Below are 15,095 nucleotides of genomic sequence, written 5' to 3'. Positions count from 1 at the left end.
TGAAACGCACGACATGATGTTCTTTGATATTTTTGCAATCATTGTCAATCTGAGTGAACAAGAGAACACAAATATTTTTCCTCTTTTTAGATCTGCGCGGTAGTCTACAGGCGAGACGGAACACAAATAGAAAAAAACACGAACGTTTGATTAAGGATTTTCGGTTACGTCTAGCGCTGAAAAAAATAGATTCTTTTGAATTTGCTCATTTCCGATGGCGGCGCATATCCGGCGCCAACTGAAATGTCATTTTTTAACTATTTTCTTTCAAATGATTTGAATTCACGTCAATTGAATAAGATGCGAAAAATTCTAATTTCGTCGGAATTAATTTCGAATAAATAATTGGATCAATAATTTTAATTCAAAAGTCATTAAATCGCCTGTTTGGGAACATGCGAATCGGCACCGTCCCCTACCGAATCTACAAGTACGAGTCCACACAAAGTAACGAGAATGTAATAATCTGGAATTTCATTTGGATTCAACTAAGCTTTTTCTCAATCAATAATAACGATGGATTTATGTACCGCCATCACTTCTGGGAGCGTCGACCATGTCCAGCACGTAATCGAAGTCGGCAAAGCCGACGTTAACACGACCGTAATAATGAGCTCACACGGCATTACTGTTGAGCCGGTGAATACTCCGCTGACCCTGGCCGTTCAACTTGGTCGACTGGACGTAATCCAACTTTTGCTGGACAAGGGCGCCAACGTCAACCAGCCCAACTCGGAGGGATTAACTCCACTCACGATGGCGGCAACTGGATTCCGTACCGAGAGCCACAAGCCCAACGAAGAGATCTTCCGACTGATTTTGGAACAAGCCGGCCAGCCCATTGGCCGCCAGAGTCAGATCGATGCGTTCGAACTCATCGGCGCTACTTACTTCAAAAATTCGACGACCAACAGCGGATTCAGTTTCGAGCGGGGAATGTTTTACTGGAGGAAAGCCATGGCCCTGCGCTACGACGTGGAGCCCATCATGCCCAAACCGGCTGTCGCTGGATTGTCCGAATGCGCCCGTAAGGCTTTCGCCGTTTCAGAAATCGACACTTTGGAGGAGCTGGAAAATTTGAGTCTTTTCTACGACAACGATACGTTTAAAGTCCAAGCTCTTTTGACCAGCTATCGCATTCTGGGCGGGAGCAACTGCTGGACATGGCTGCTCCTGTCATCCTACGCTGTGTTTTGCTGGAAATTGGACAACAGGCAACGTTTCATCGATTACAATATGCTCACTCTCGAGTGCTCTCTTTTGGTCGAGGATCCTTTGGTTTACGAGTCGGCTCACATGATCCGTCGCTTGACGCTGGCCTTTTACTTTTTAATCACGGAGGAATCAAATTCTGACAGACAACTCGTCTCTTTCACCAACGTCATGCCCGTCCTGTCCACCACTTTTCGGTTGCTGAAAATAAATTCGATTTACCGCAGCGAACTGCTGGATTGCGTCGTACAATTAACGATTCTGCTCACTTCGATGGATTTGACGCCGGAGCAAAGCTTCCAGTTCAAGTCGTGCCTGTACCAACTAGTCCGTCTGGAAGAATCTTTTGATGCCAGCAGCGGACGAAATCTGCTCTTGACGGCCTGTTCATCAACAAGCCCTTCATTTAGACGGGCGTTTCTTTCCAAGGAAAATCTGAGACTCGGATTCCATCACTGTGGAAAATTGCCATCCGCACAAGTTATACGCGTCCTGCTCGAAGTGGGTGCCGATCCTGATTCGACGGACATAGCGGGAAACACGGGACTTCACTTATTGATCAAAAGCGGCGAGAGGGAATCTTCGACAGCTGTGCGAACTTTATTCCAAGCCGGAACTCACGTCGACCAAACTAACAAGGACGGTGAAACCATGACCGATTTACTCTACAAGGATTATACGCCAAGGATTTGCGAGGAAAACAAGATTCTCGTCAATCCGCTGCAATTTCCGTCGCTCAAATGTCTCTGCGCTCGTGCAGTACGTCAATACGGCAACCTTCCCGATGATGCCCGTCATCGCCTTGTGCCTTCCGATCTATTTGATTTTATCCAGTTGCACTGATTCAAGTTATCAATTACAATTGAATTCTCCTTTCTGATGATCAAAAATACACGTCAAATTTCTTTAAATTGGTTGTTTTCACTTGATTTTAAAATTCGAGCGGTAGTCAAATGTTTTATTGTCGAGATTTAATCGACAGAGAGTAGAAGCAAATTGAATAAATCTCGGGTTAAAGCAGTTTGTGCAATAACGCCGAGTTTATGTTTTGTACGACATCAATAACCCAATTAAGAACCGGAGATTGAAGTGAATGTAAAATAGAAACGGTTGTTTGCACACTTACTGTTTACTGCAGAAGAGCAAACTTCTGAGAGATGATTGTCAGTTTCAGTATTTAACACTTCAAAACGGTCAACCAATATTTGAACGAACAGAAATTCCGCACTAACATACGAAGTCAGACAGCCATCGCACAAACATTGAACATGTATGTGGATTGCACCTGCTACTACATCACGCCTGGCACACACAATAAAGATAAAGTAGAGATAAAACAAGTCCATAAAGTTACCGTTTAAAATAGAAAGGAATTTTATAGCCATAAACGAGTAGGTGTCAAACGAGCAGGTCCCTCTTGGACATACAATTATTTAGTACTTGAGGTGTGTAGAGTTCAAATATTTTTGAATTTGATGTTTACCCACATACAAAGTTGTGAGGTACAATAACAGGCTGATGACGATCTGACGATCTGCAGTCGTTCTATAAACGAGTTATTTAAATGAATCCTGACTGAGTCAACAAAAACGGCAAGTGAAAACAGTTGCAGTCAATAACCGCCTAGCTCAGGAATAATCGTACTCCGTACTCTGTCACGATTTCTAATCAACGCCAACAAATATTTAAAAAGGAAGAATAGAAATACATTTGTCCTACCTTTAAGCTTTAAGCCTGGGAAATACGGACAGGCATATTACAAGTGCTCCATCCGCAGTAAAAGTTGATGAAGACATCAGGCAAGGTGGGATAGAAAAAAGGACCTCCACGTGAATAATACCCGCACACACGTGGGTGTACACGAGGGTTCAAAGAAAAAGAAATTTCTCCAATCAAATGGGATGTTTATCTAAATAAAAAATAAAAAAATGGTTACGGCAAATAATTAACAGAACACAACAAGTAAGAAAAAGTTGAAAATGACAAATGAGACGGTGGCCAAGTGGGTAACATGGGTAATAATCAGGAGAATAAAGTTCCCAAGTAAAAAAACTGCATTCATGCAAGTTATGCATCACTAAAATGTCTTTAGCAGGTCACAGGAGATAAAAATAAAGAATATTTTACCCAAGTGATGTTGATGAAATCGTTGCTGATGGACCAGCCCAAGCCAAATTTTCATAATAAGTTTTTGTTTGGATGGCTGGCTCAGGCCTGAAATCTGCACAAAGGAAAAGGTTATAGGCTATATAAGTGCAAACAAACTGCCATGCATCAACAGGGGGCTTACATGATAAACTCTAGCCAGAAAGTAACATTTCACAAATTTGGAAGTTTTCTATTTAACTCCCATTGTCATTCTATTTGTATTTTTCGTTTTATTTACCCGCCAAAAACAGCAAGGATGGAGGGCATGGAGAGCGCGACAAGTTCACACGAGTCCACGTCGAGACAACCACGACAGAGTTCACACGACGATCACATTTTTGTGATTTTATTTGTTCTGTTATTTTTGTGTATCGACGTGTACGTTTCTAAAAAAGTTATCGTTTTATTTGTAATCTTACATTTAAAAAAGTTTGTTTTCCAGTTTTTCGAAACTTGTATAAGCAGACGACACTTTTGAGTTTTGAATCTTCTTCTACCATTTGTCATCTTTAAGTATCGATAGAAACAATAAAAAATCGACCCCTCCCCCTTCTAAATCCAAACCGCTCAAAAACGATCATTAAGCGGTTTTCTCACCCGCGCTTCCGATCGGGAAAAGTAAAATTTGCACGAAGACCGCAAATAATTACTTTTAGACCAAAACCGCCTCAATAAGACCCCCATTGAAACACTCTTGGAAGCCAAGAGAGAATGATAGTAAACTTTATACATGCCTAATTAATCATTAGATTTCGCCATGTCAAAAAATGTCATAGGCTCTAAATTCTAAGTACAACTGTGACATCGCGTGTCTACAACAGCTGCTTCTTACGCAAGCTTACGTGATCGTTACAGGTGCAACACAAATTATGTTAACACAGATAAAAAAACTGGTGTTTACAAAAATTCCGATAAACCTTGTTCTAACCTTGGGTCTTTTTTGTTTGTTAAGCGAACAGATAAATTCAAATAAACAACGATAAAGGACTTACTGTAGGCTACTTTCTATAAACAATAACTAGAGATGTCCAACCAAGAGTTGAGCTTATTACTGAGCGGCGCCAGGAATTTTACTCCAATAAACTGTGGTACCGAAGGCAGTGTATTTCTCTCTGATACGTTTTGCTTTCAAAATCCCGGCGTGAAAAGTTGTGAGGGTGGAATGTGTACCATGAACATTCCGCAGCTATATGAAAAATAAAACGAAAATGGGGCAGAAAATATTCGCCTTTTAGGCAGAATCACATCCATTCACTACGCTGTATAAAACACATTCATCACAAAATGAAACCATTCAAAAAATAATTTCCTTCTGCACGATGAAATAAAAAAAAATTGCATTAAACAAGACGGATAACGACATCCAGATCAACTATACATTAATCATGTCGTGCGTTACCCCGTGATGTTATTTTTAAGTCAATCAAATTGCCACTTATTTTGCATTCATGCACCAAACTCAAATTATGCATTGAGGTATTCTTTAAAAAAAAAAAAATGATAAAAAAATATTAGTATGTAGTTTTGCCGGATTCCAATCACTCAGTTTCACAAGCAGGGAAAATCCACTACCTCCTCAACACTTTTGGTCTCCACATAAAATTCTTCTGTTATTTTTGTAACAAATGGAAATCGATACTTTGCATTCCTAATAAAATTTCTTAGCTTGCGCTTCCTTTGTATCCCTACGATATAAAAATAACGGATAAGTAAGATAAGTTAATAGACTTTAAACGGTTAACGTACCTGTAGATGAAATATCCGATCATGATAACCATCTGAATGACCATAAAGACAGCAAAGATGGTAGTACTGAGACATGGTTGGGCTGTAGGGCAGGAAGTGACAGGTTGTGCGGCCAGGCGCTGAGCCGTTACACTAATATCTCGTTTAATTAAATTTAGTCCCTCTTTGACTTCATTCAAACTATTCTGAACGTGATCGTAACCGATGGGCTGTGCAGACCCGCCCACCTGTTTACCCTGATTCTGAACGATGGTAGCAGTTCGTTGATGGATTTCGGTGACGTATGCCCTAAACAACAAACGATTAGACATTCGTTATTTTTCAGAATAGGTTCAGTTCTAATTTACTTGATTTCTCGAGCTGCACCAACAATTTCACGCTGATTGGCGAGAGCTGTATCGACTTCGTGGCGCCGAAGAACGTCGCCACCTGGAACTTGACCTGTTACACTAGGTTGCGCGACTCCGCCAGCAACTGTGCAGTAAACAGTACAGATTAAATATGGGCTTGGATTTAACTACACGACCAAAATGTAAGAAATAAAAACAAACCTTGGTTAGTTTGAATGGCTGACATCAGGCTGAGTGTCCGTTCTTGACGCCCAACAAGGTCGTCCATTTTGCGCTGAATATCCCGCAAAGCATCAAACATTTTGCTCTGTCCAGCGAAAATTTGGCCTAACTCGCGCTGGTTATCAGTTTCAAACCATTCCTCTGGATTTTCCATTTTGCCAGTATCAGCCTCATCTGGATGAGCCTGTCGGTATCTAAATTGGACGAAAACGATTAAAACCAAAATTCAAACCGAACCGAACAAGAGCCTTACTCATCTTTCTGCTTCTGTAGTTTATCTTGGTATTCCTGGAATTCTTGTGAGAGCTTCGCACGTTCATCTTCAGGTATGTGAGGTTCATTTGTACCGGTCGAGTCAGAGCTTTGCAAATTGTAAGTGAGGAATTTAAGGGCATCGTGATCATCTATAACATAATGTGTTGACGCTTTAAAATGATAGTTCATTTCGATATAAAATATGTTGATTATTACCAGCAAGACCACCAGTTGCAGCAGTGACACCAAAGTATCCATACTTTGGCAATACAACATTTTCAACCCTGAAACACATTTCGTAATCTTGCTCGTTGTTTGACATTCCATTGTGAAACATAACCTACAATTAAGAATTTTAGAATAATACTGAAGAACAAGTGAAAGCAATTGGGAATAATATACCGAAAGCGTATTGTGGTAGTACTCTATTTTGGCTCGAACTGGAAACGGTTTGTTTCTGAAATCTCTCAAACAACCGGCTAACTGTTGCGTAGAACCATCCCTAATGAACGTGATAAAGTAATGTTATCACTATGTTATTCTTATTCCTAATTAAATCATTTAAGCTTACAGCTGATGAGAATAGGATTGAGATCCATCATTTGTCATTGCCATGATAAAGGGATTGTTGTGTTTGTTGTCATTATCAAAGGAGTCAAAGAAAAGACCCAGACCGTTCCAGTTATCATTGGAACCAAACACAGGCCCCTCAACACCTTTGCTCTCTGTATACCACAAAGCCTATAAAAGAAAGCATTTTTATAACCAACCATAAATAAAAATAGACAATAAGGTAATCAATTGAGCAGCAATTTTTAAGAAGTCAAATTCAAAAACCGTACCAAGCCATCAGCTCCAATTCTTCCACGACCAGTTACTCTAAACACCATCTCAACCTCCCACCATTCAAAATCAGTTGGTGTTCTTGTCCAAATTTGGCCTAAGTATTAACAGTCAACATTTAATAGTAGTATTGCCTAAAATTAAGTTTGATATAATTGCATCTTTACCTTTTTGACTTCTGAGAGATGGAGTGATTCGAACCATTTCTTCATTGGCAATGGCATCTTTTTAATGAATTAAAACAAAAGTTAAGGATTAGAATTGAGTAAACACATGAAATCACTAATAAGAGCACGTCTTACTTCCTGAGTATTCCCAAAACGGAACACTTCCATCTTTTTGCGCCAAGTAAGGTGGCTTAAAACTGTACTTGTACTGAAAGCTCCGGAATGGATTTTGAGCGTTGATACTATTAAACAAAAATACAACAGCTAAACCAACAAGTAGTTTCCATCTGGCCGGCAGTGCCATGTTGGAACTCGGTAAGAGAGATCCCCAAGAAGATTAAGACGGGATCGCCGAAAAGACACTTCGAAATGACAGGTATCTACCGGAGTCTGTGGAGAGGGAAAAATGTCTAATCGATTTCTTAAACTTCCTTAAATTCAGAATTTAAATTGAATGAATTCAGGGCCCACAACGAAGAAAATTTGAGCATAAAAATATATTAGAATCAATTTTATGGCAGCCAAAATTAAATATTAGTGAATTATTATGTAAAACAATATAATTTAGAACTTCACGCATTCGCGCTGCTAGGAAGAATAGGGAAGTTTTCTTCATTTTCCGCCGGCATCGCCGCATTTCTGCTCGAATTACGATGACGTGTGATTTCGCAGCCTGAATTTTTCCTGTCTGGCAATGTCGTTTGTTTTTCTTTTTTCTTCTTTTCTTAAACATTTTTTGTTATCATTTGAAGTTAGAATTTTGTTGGTATCGGCTGTCACTGATTGTGTCATTTTGTAGAATAGTTAGAATGCGGTGTGTAATATCTTTGCTAGTAGCGATGTTCTTAGTTGTGATTGTAAGATCACAGAACAACGAATATTCTGTTGGTGATATCTATAGGAAATCAGAGAACTTCACAACAGGAAAAGATAGAATTGATTGTCCAGGTTCAATTTTTGTTATGACATTTACCAGAACACAATATTTATTTATATTAATTTTGTAATTGTTTAGGAGATAAGAAGCAAACTTGTGCTGATGGATACACATGCTGTGAGAGTCCATCAGGTGATTACGCCTGTTGTCCACATTTGAATGCTGTCTGTTGTGAGGATCACATTCATTGTTGTCCTCAAGGTTCTTCATGTGATGTTGGTAGATGTAAAAAAGTAATCTAAATTAAATTATTCTTGCTTAAACCAAAATTTAATCTACAACTATCATTATGTTTTTATTGTTTTTAGGACAAAAAAGACAACAATAACTTGATTGATATGTATGGGTATCCCATATTTACCATTGATGATATGATGAACAGTCTTGAGAGGATTAGCCGCTCTGTATGTCCAGGAGATGAATTTCAGTGTCCTTTACAAACCACTTGTTGCAAGCTTTCTGGGGGAAAGTTGTATGGGTGTTGTCCCTTTGAGGAGGTATTTAGTTAACCAAACCTTAGTTTATAAAGTCTAGGATTTAATCAACTTTTATTTAGGGTGTTTGCTGTTCTGATGAGCTTCATTGCTGTCCAAAAGGATTTGAGTGTACTCCTGAAGAGACTTGTGTTCATTCCAGTAACTCTACCATTCCAATCTCAACTATCAATTAATTTTCTGGTCAATAAATTATAATCTCAACAAGTGCAGAATTTATGCATTTAAATTCACAATGTATTTTTGCGACATTAGAATAAATCAATTATTCAAACGACACCAATTTCTCGGCTTTCTTGGGAGTTGAAAATAACATGAAGCGCTGACTAGGACGGTACCGGTCATAGCTTTTGGTACTTGTGTCTTGGCACTGCATGCAATCAACATCTTTTGTCATTTTCATGGACGAATTAGGAGGAACAAAAACAAGTGTGCTCTATATTATTCAATTCCAAAAGAACTAGTTTCTTCCACTGCAAGAAGTAGTTTTTCGTATAGCACTTCCGCACTCTCGTACGGCGGTAAATCCAACCGATTGAAGCAGGTGTGAGCTCTAAACGATAAAAAAATAAATTATTAAACTACACAAATAAGTTTTTAGGCTATTGAAAGCAAATAACCTACCTAGGAAGGCTGATTGGCTGACCCCACTTTTCTATACAAAATTGCCGAGGTCCGGTACTTCCGCGCAGTGAAGCGAATCCCTCGAATGGAATGCTAGAAGTACCCGTCACGAATTGTAAAAGACGAAGTCTCTGCTCATTGGTGAAACGGTCTATGGCTTCCCAAAACCATTTGATGACATCATGTTGATCGTGATAGCCTGAACGGTATTCGGTATTCTTCCGCCAGTCTGTCACGTCGATTTCAGCTGTTCCAGCAAGTACCAGTTCCATTTCACGAGCATCAAAAATGGATACTAGCCGAGGGTCAAGAACCTCGTAGAAACCTCGGACTAGAGATTGCACTTGGTCAGCTACACCTCGATCAAGTCTCCATCGAATCATGCGTTCAATGTAATCTTTCTTGTTCTTCTCGGTAACAGGAAGATTGCGACCATTAGCTTTGAGTTCACGTTCAACATGTTGACCGCCAATGTCTTCAGTCACCGCAAACGTTAACTCCAAGTCGGACGAAAGATGGTTCAGATCTGTTTCTTTCATCCACTGGAGTGACTGATGAAATTCAGAGTCAAGCGATTCCACGTCACTTAGATCGACTGGTAACCGTAAAAGACTCTTGTAGAAAGGTCGAGTGAAGAAAACATCTAAAAGATATTGATGAACTAAGGCCAGTCCCAGTATACGACCACAAAACCGAAACCATTCATGGTGGTTTTCGACAAAAGTGGACATTGGAGATACTTGGACAGTGTACTGTAAAATTAAAGAACAAATTAAACTTTAAACTTTAATAATTAACAAAGGAAACTATTTTAGACATACCGTATCATTGGCGGAATATTCAAACAATCCGTAGTAAGGATTAAACATTTGTCGAGAGATGAGGAAGAAAAATTCTCTGGACGGTCCTCCGTAATCCAATCCTTCTTCTCCAAGCTAAGATAGAAAAGAGAAATATTAATAATTATATATTTTTTAATAGATTTAAAATTAATAAAGTTACTTACAAAGCTAATTTGAAGTTTGTAGCGTTGCATTTCCTTTTTGGATGCCGACATAATTTTAGTGTACGCGTCTTCCAGCAAATGACTTCGTCTTACAGGAATTTTGAATTTGTTTGGACCTTGACCGTAACCTTTCGATTCAAGTTTGCGATAAAACTGTCGCAATTTTGCCTCGAAGTCGCGCTGTCCCTGGCGGAATGGTAATCGAATGGAACGTACTGGAGCGGGTGAGTCGTGCGACGACGATGCAGATCCATTGAAACTAGTAGCGTTGATCTCCTGGTTGCTACTGGCGGATGGATTTGGAGGGACGTAAGACATGATTTCATTTTCAAATAAGCTCAAAACAATCGTCAGATCGACTAGATCTTCTCCGACGAGACGATCTAGCGCTGAGGTTCCCTCCGATCTGACACGATTGACAGTATCACGCAAGCGACTGTTTCGAACGAAATCGGGATATCTCTCTTTCAAAATGTGTCCGATATTCGGTTGGCGGAGAAAACCTACAACTTTTTCGTTGTAGGCCGTAGGAATGGCTGGCTCAAATGACGGAGCCGTGGCAACTGCTCCTTGATTTCCTGTGGCAGTTGGTAACGGCAACGGAGGCCGAGGAGGTGGTACGGGAGCTCTTCCGGAATCGGATTGATCGTCCGTTGTTACAGTTTGCGACGGGGGGCTGACCAGTTGCGGCAATCTCGGATCAATGTACCATGTCGACTTGTTTTGGTGATCCACGTAAAAAGGTCGGCCGTGCTTGTCGAGACGGGCTTCCCAGCCGGACGGAAGTGGCCGCGAATCTTCAGCGAACAAATTCAACAATGTCACAATTTCACGATTATGCTGATAACGCTGAAAGCTCGACGGATTCCGCCACACTTTACTTAATAGCTGCCGGATGGCTGGATTGCGATTGTACAAGCGAAGTGCCTCGTCGTTGTTGTGCAAAAGAGAAAAGAAATCGGGTCTCGTCACGAACCGCAATGCTGGCGAATTGAGTAAATCCGCTGCTGCAACAGCAGCGGGAGCTGCTTCGATGGGAGCTGGTGGCTTGGGCTGTGGCTCGGCTTCAACAGGCGGCGTGTTTGTTTCTTCCCTTTGACGTCGATTGATTGTCCTCCGAATGCTCTGATACCGCCGATCCAGCTGTTGACGCCAAATATCATTACTGGCTTCTGCCGTGACCGATTCAGCCACGTTGGATTCATCGGTGAGCTTAGGACGTTGCCAGGAAGTCGTTTTAGTGCGATGATCTATGTAGAAAACCCTGCCGTGGCTATCGGTACGAGCTTCCCACATTGGCGGCAACGGTTCCTCATCCGAATTGTTGGATTGCACTTTCTGGAAGCGCGTGCGATGTGGTAGAGTGGAGATGGTGGGCAATAATTGCTGGTGGCCAATCTGGGATGCGGAACTGCCGGAATCGGCGAGCAGTGTTGTCATCGATGCGGCTTTGTTTTGACTGTTTCGAATGCTAAGTTCCGGACTAGTGGACACAATTCGTTTCGGAAGAGCTGGAGGATGAAGCTGGTGAGTAACATGACGTGCTGGCAATTGCGGAGGCAACTGTTCACTCGCTTCAGTCGGCTGGGTATCACTCACATCTGCGTCTGAGGTTTTGATTCGTGGCGGAGGAGGTGGCGGAGAGGAACTCAAATTCACAAGTTCCTCATCGGACGGAGAAGAAGTCGAACTGGCGATCGGCTCCGATTGAAAGACTTCGTCCGTTTCCGGTTGTTGTGTGGGCGGAGAAGGTGACCCGTTGCTAGTCTGGATCAAACTGGAATTGCTGCCACTGTAGCTGAGGAGCGCATTAGTGCGAGTCAAAGGCTTGTGAAAATTGGTCGTGGGCAGCGGATTATTGCGAGGTGGAAGCGGAGGAGGCTGAGGACCATTACCGGTCTGTTGGTGACCGCAAGGTCGCGGATAGAGAGTTTCGTAAATGGGCTCACATCCGTTTCGATCAAAATGGTAGACACTTTCACCCGTGGTCTTCATCCACAACGGTGAATAATGATGTCGGTCATCGCAGTGAATCAGCGCGGCCACGCGAACCATTTCGTCATTGTCCACAGTATCCGGGCTGATTTGATCGGGTTGTTGATTTTTACCGTTTCGGCCGAAAAATTGATCAATGTAGACAGGCTCCGATTTGACCAAATTCTGTTGCGTCTCTCCCGAGACGTAAATGAAATTGATGGATTTGATGTCGTCGGTCAATTGGTTGACATCAAGAGGCCACAGCAGATGACCCCGGGGTTCGGCTTTTGTGCAACTCATTCGTTCGAAACATGCAGGATTACCTATACACAAGAAACAAATCAAATGAACCACAAAGAATGAGATTTCAACTTAAATTTAAAAACTAACGCGACGTAGAAGAAAATCTCGCGCCATTAACGACCAACAGAAATGAAATCAGCTCGTTTACCTGAACGTGGAATGACTCAGCAATGACTAGTCGTCAAGTTGAAGTCGCATACTGAGATGAATAACGAATAAGTAACAAGAAAATCGGAAAGGGGCTACTGTATCCCCTTTGATACATGTGCTCTTGAGGCTAGCGGCGGAAGAAGACTAAACACCACCTTCTGAAAATAGACCCTAACGTACTAAAATGTTGACGACACACGGTGTAGTAGGAGGAGGGGACTGTGGGCACGGTTCTTTGAAGCGCCCCACTAGGAATAGGAGGGAATATTCAAACTATAACTAAAGGAAGCTGAGATTGTTGACGAAGCATATCTTTTCAAAGAAACCGACGAATAGAACACCACATGGGATATTCAGCCATGAACTATACTAAAGAAAGACAGATGGAAACTCTTCCGTGCCTACCTCCGCTCAGCCACTCCCACTTTCAACCCCCCTCCATCCGCTTTTCATCCCCCCTTTCCTACCTCTCTCCCCAAAATACACTATACTAACCTCTTCCAACAACAATTTTCATATTTAGTCAAATCAAAAGAGTGGGGTAGACTACCACAAGTAAGAAAAGTACTTTTCTTTTTCCACAATTCGTTGATGAACAAAGCTGTGATAACGCTAGATTAAAGCAATTTAACTTCCAGTCTCTAAGCAATTCAATGGAAAGTGCCCAACAAAAGAAATCGTGGGGACGCGTAAATTGCTCTCGAAAGGTGCGATTTTTGTTTTTGGGAAACAATGAAAGATAAATCGACGCTAATGAGGAAAGAGATTGAAATATTGTACAATGGGTTGACAAGTTGCTTTTGCCAAAAAAATACCAAGGGTCCATTGTTTTCTAGCTGTCTTCCACCCATCATAGAGCTTTGTCTCCATTTTTCTCTTTCCTATTTGACGACTGAATCCGTTTCCGGTCGACAAAACTAGGGTTTGTCATGAATGACGGGTAGCATTTGGGAAAAGAGCTGGCCACTACTAGTAGTACAGGGGTGGCCAGGTGTTAAGCAGTGCAGTACTGTGGAAACGGGAAGTTTCCATTTCCGGGCGCGCAGAAGCACACTTCCGGACCAGCGGAAGTTTCTTCGAGGGAAACTAATAACTTCCCTTTTGGCTCACCCAACTATATATTTGTCCACGTTATTTAGGTACGGAAAACGGAAATAATCTTATTTAGAGAATTGTAGAGCCCAGAGACTTGGAGGAGATCAACTTTTACCGTTCACGGATATGGACTCTTGGATTGCAAAACTATAACGAGCAACGTCCCATGTCGAACCCCCCCGTAAGAGAATGAGAAATTTTGTTCTGAATGAATGATATCAAGGCAGCATGACGAAGGGAAAAAAACCCACATCCTTCTTGTAAAAAAAAAAATAAAATATTTTTCACGTGACGGGACTTACACAGTTAGTATAATGGAGGAAGGAATAAATATGGTTTACCTTCAGCGTAGACGGCGATGAAATCAGTATCGTGAACCAAATGATGCTGGTGAATGTTCCAAGAAACCAAGAACTGAAACGGAAAGCTCGGTCGTTGTTCAACATCAGGAATGCACTGGTTCGACCGGTTGTCGCTGCAGAATCGCACCAACAAGTAAGAGTCATCGCATTGAATCATTTCCTGTTCAAATGTCGTAATACTGTGACTTATTCGGAATTGACCCCTTTAACAACAGCGGACGTAACGTAAATTCCATTCGTCTTACCACCTAGATTGCTACAACTACCTACAACTGACTAGACATTTTCCTTACATAGTATTTAGCAATTGTATTTCTACACATCCTAGGGGTAACACACTCAACAGCATATTTTTTCAATTGATTTCTACTGCTGATAAAAGGTTCTTCTCAAGTTACAACATGCATGAATTTAAAATCTTAAAAGAAATGAACGTCTTATCGAAGAAAATTAACGAGCTTGTTTTTACTTTTTAGTTGCTTTAACAAAATCTAGCGCTTTAGCCTAAGTTAACGGGAAATTTAAATAATATAATTATTTTCAATTTTTCCGATGGTTGGAAACTAAAGCGTAGAAATGACGAAAATTTGAACATTTTTTTTCTTTCTAGAAAACAACGTGAAATTATGGGTCGAGAGTGGGGACAGAAGGGGGAGGGTTTCTAAAGGAATTTGATTTTACGACGCATGCTGATGGGAGTGATGGCTTTAAATCAATTTAAAATTTTACTTTAAAACAACGAAAAAATGTATCTCGTCACTCATGTAGTAGAAAAATTTATCTGTGTTACTCAAAAAGGCAGAATGTAGCACAAAAAGTATCCATTATTTGTTTGAAACTTACCAAGGGCGTCTAGGCACACCCCTGTTTCAATAATCGATGCAAACTGGAAAAGTTGTTGACAACTGCTAGGCTCGATTAAACAAAGATTCTTCTAAATGTTTCATGACATTGGAATCAAACAAAACACAAATACCAGGCACAATGTATAATGAAAATAACTGTCAGATCAGATTTGTGAGAAAAAATTACAGATGCCAAACTCAACGATGAGATCGCCATCTGGCGGGAAATCGTAAATCAAAACTTTGGCTAGACATTTAGACAAGAGGCGGTAGTTTTGTTTATTACACATTTGTTGGCGTTACGTTCTTTATATTGGTATTATCTAAAATATTAATCAGTCTTTAATAATCATGTCGTA

The 15,095-nt window shown here is 40.9% G+C and overlaps 4 protein-coding genes across 6 annotated transcripts; 2 read left to right on the top strand and 2 right to left on the bottom strand.

The window, feature by feature from the left end:
• Positions 1-516: 516 nt before the first annotated feature.
• On the top strand, positions 517-2,055 carry LOC124329440 (protein fem-1 homolog A-B-like). Its single transcript, XM_046788501.1, has one exon. The coding sequence runs from the start codon at positions 517-519 to the stop codon at positions 2,053-2,055; it is 1,539 nt and encodes a 512-aa protein (XP_046644457.1).
• A 2,389-nt stretch (positions 2,056-4,444) lies between these two features.
• Positions 4,445-7,482, bottom strand: LOC124328926 (protein ERGIC-53-like). Of its 2 annotated transcripts, XR_006916552.1 has the most exons (12): positions 7,079-7,482; positions 6,944-7,000; positions 6,776-6,873; positions 6,505-6,674; positions 6,336-6,435; positions 6,150-6,273; positions 5,932-6,082; positions 5,658-5,872; positions 5,454-5,580; positions 5,107-5,394; positions 4,933-5,045; positions 4,445-4,841 (listed from the first exon to the last, which is right to left on the bottom strand). XR_006916552.1 is itself a non-coding variant. In XM_046787763.1 (11 exons), the coding sequence occupies exons 1-11, from the start codon at positions 7,245-7,247 to the stop codon at positions 5,009-5,011; spliced, it is 1,536 nt and encodes a 511-aa protein (XP_046643719.1). In that variant the 5' UTR covers positions 7,248-7,482; the 3' UTR covers positions 4,445-5,008. The 2 variants fall into 2 exon arrangements, 1 of the variants encoding a protein (XP_046643719.1); XM_046787763.1 differs by having other exon boundaries at positions 4,445-5,045.
• Positions 7,483-7,672: 190 nt separating this feature from the next.
• LOC124328927 (progranulin-like) lies at positions 7,673-8,651 on the top strand. Its single transcript, XM_046787764.1, has 4 exons — positions 7,673-7,891; positions 7,959-8,113; positions 8,189-8,377; positions 8,437-8,651. The coding sequence occupies exons 1-4, from the start codon at positions 7,753-7,755 to the stop codon at positions 8,548-8,550; spliced, it is 597 nt and encodes a 198-aa protein (XP_046643720.1). The 5' UTR covers positions 7,673-7,752; the 3' UTR covers positions 8,551-8,651.
• On the bottom strand, positions 8,590-14,951 carry LOC124328925 (E3 ubiquitin-protein ligase HECW2-like). Of its 2 annotated transcripts, XM_046787761.1 has the most exons (6): positions 14,735-14,951; positions 13,871-14,051; positions 10,005-12,304; positions 9,820-9,933; positions 8,999-9,750; positions 8,590-8,927 (listed from the first exon to the last, which is right to left on the bottom strand). In XM_046787761.1, the coding sequence occupies exons 2-6, from the start codon at positions 14,046-14,048 to the stop codon at positions 8,816-8,818; spliced, it is 3,456 nt and encodes a 1,151-aa protein (XP_046643717.1). In that variant the 5' UTR covers positions 14,049-14,051; positions 14,735-14,951; the 3' UTR covers positions 8,590-8,815. The 2 variants fall into 2 exon arrangements, with proteins under 2 accessions (XP_046643717.1, XP_046643718.1); XM_046787762.1 differs by lacking the exons at positions 13,871-14,051; positions 14,735-14,951 and adding an exon at positions 12,433-13,828.
• Between the last annotated feature and the right edge of the window lie 144 nt (positions 14,952-15,095).

The sequence above is a fragment of the Daphnia pulicaria genome, chromosome 3, assembly GCF_021234035.1.
Source record: "Daphnia pulicaria isolate SC F1-1A chromosome 3, SC_F0-13Bv2, whole genome shotgun sequence".
Lineage (NCBI taxonomy): Eukaryota > Metazoa > Arthropoda > Branchiopoda > Diplostraca > Daphniidae > Daphnia > Daphnia pulicaria.
Note: the sequence above shows the minus strand (reverse complement) of the source record. Positions and strands in the feature narration are given on the sequence as shown.

Excerpts from the sequence above, each read along its gene's own strand:
- LOC124328925 (XM_046787761.1), bottom strand. The coding sequence starts at position 14,048 with ATGATTCAATGCGATGACTCTTACTTGTTGGTGCGATTCTGCAGCGAC. Across the intron at positions 9,751-9,819 it reads AATATTCCGCCAATGATACG|TACACTGTCCAAGTATCTCC; the intron begins GTATGTCTAAAA and ends TTAATTTTACAG. Across the intron at positions 8,928-8,998 it reads CAGCCAATCAGCCTTCCTAG|AGCTCACACCTGCTTCAATC; the intron begins GTAGGTTATTTG and ends TTTATCGTTTAG.
- LOC124328927 (XM_046787764.1), top strand. The coding sequence starts at position 7,753 with ATGCGGTGTGTAATATCTTTGCTAGTAGCGATGTTCTTAGTTGTGATT. Across the intron at positions 7,892-7,958 it reads AGATAGAATTGATTGTCCAG|GAGATAAGAAGCAAACTTGT; the intron begins GTTCAATTTTTG and ends GTAATTGTTTAG. Across the intron at positions 8,378-8,436 it reads GGTGTTGTCCCTTTGAGGAG|GGTGTTTGCTGTTCTGATGA; the intron begins GTATTTAGTTAA and ends ACTTTTATTTAG.
- LOC124328926 (XM_046787763.1), bottom strand. The coding sequence starts at position 7,247 with ATGGCACTGCCGGCCAGATGGAAACTACTTGTTGGTTTAGCTGTTGTA. Across the intron at positions 7,001-7,078 it reads GTTTTGGGAATACTCAGGAA|ATGCCATTGCCAATGAAGAA; the intron begins GTAAGACGTGCT and ends TTCATTAAAAAG. Across the intron at positions 6,083-6,149 it reads TGCAACTGGTGGTCTTGCTG|ATGATCACGATGCCCTTAAA; the intron begins GTAATAATCAAC and ends ATTATGTTATAG.
- LOC124329440 (XM_046788501.1), top strand. The coding sequence starts at position 517 with ATGGATTTATGTACCGCCATCACTTCTGGGAGCGTCGACCATGTCCAG.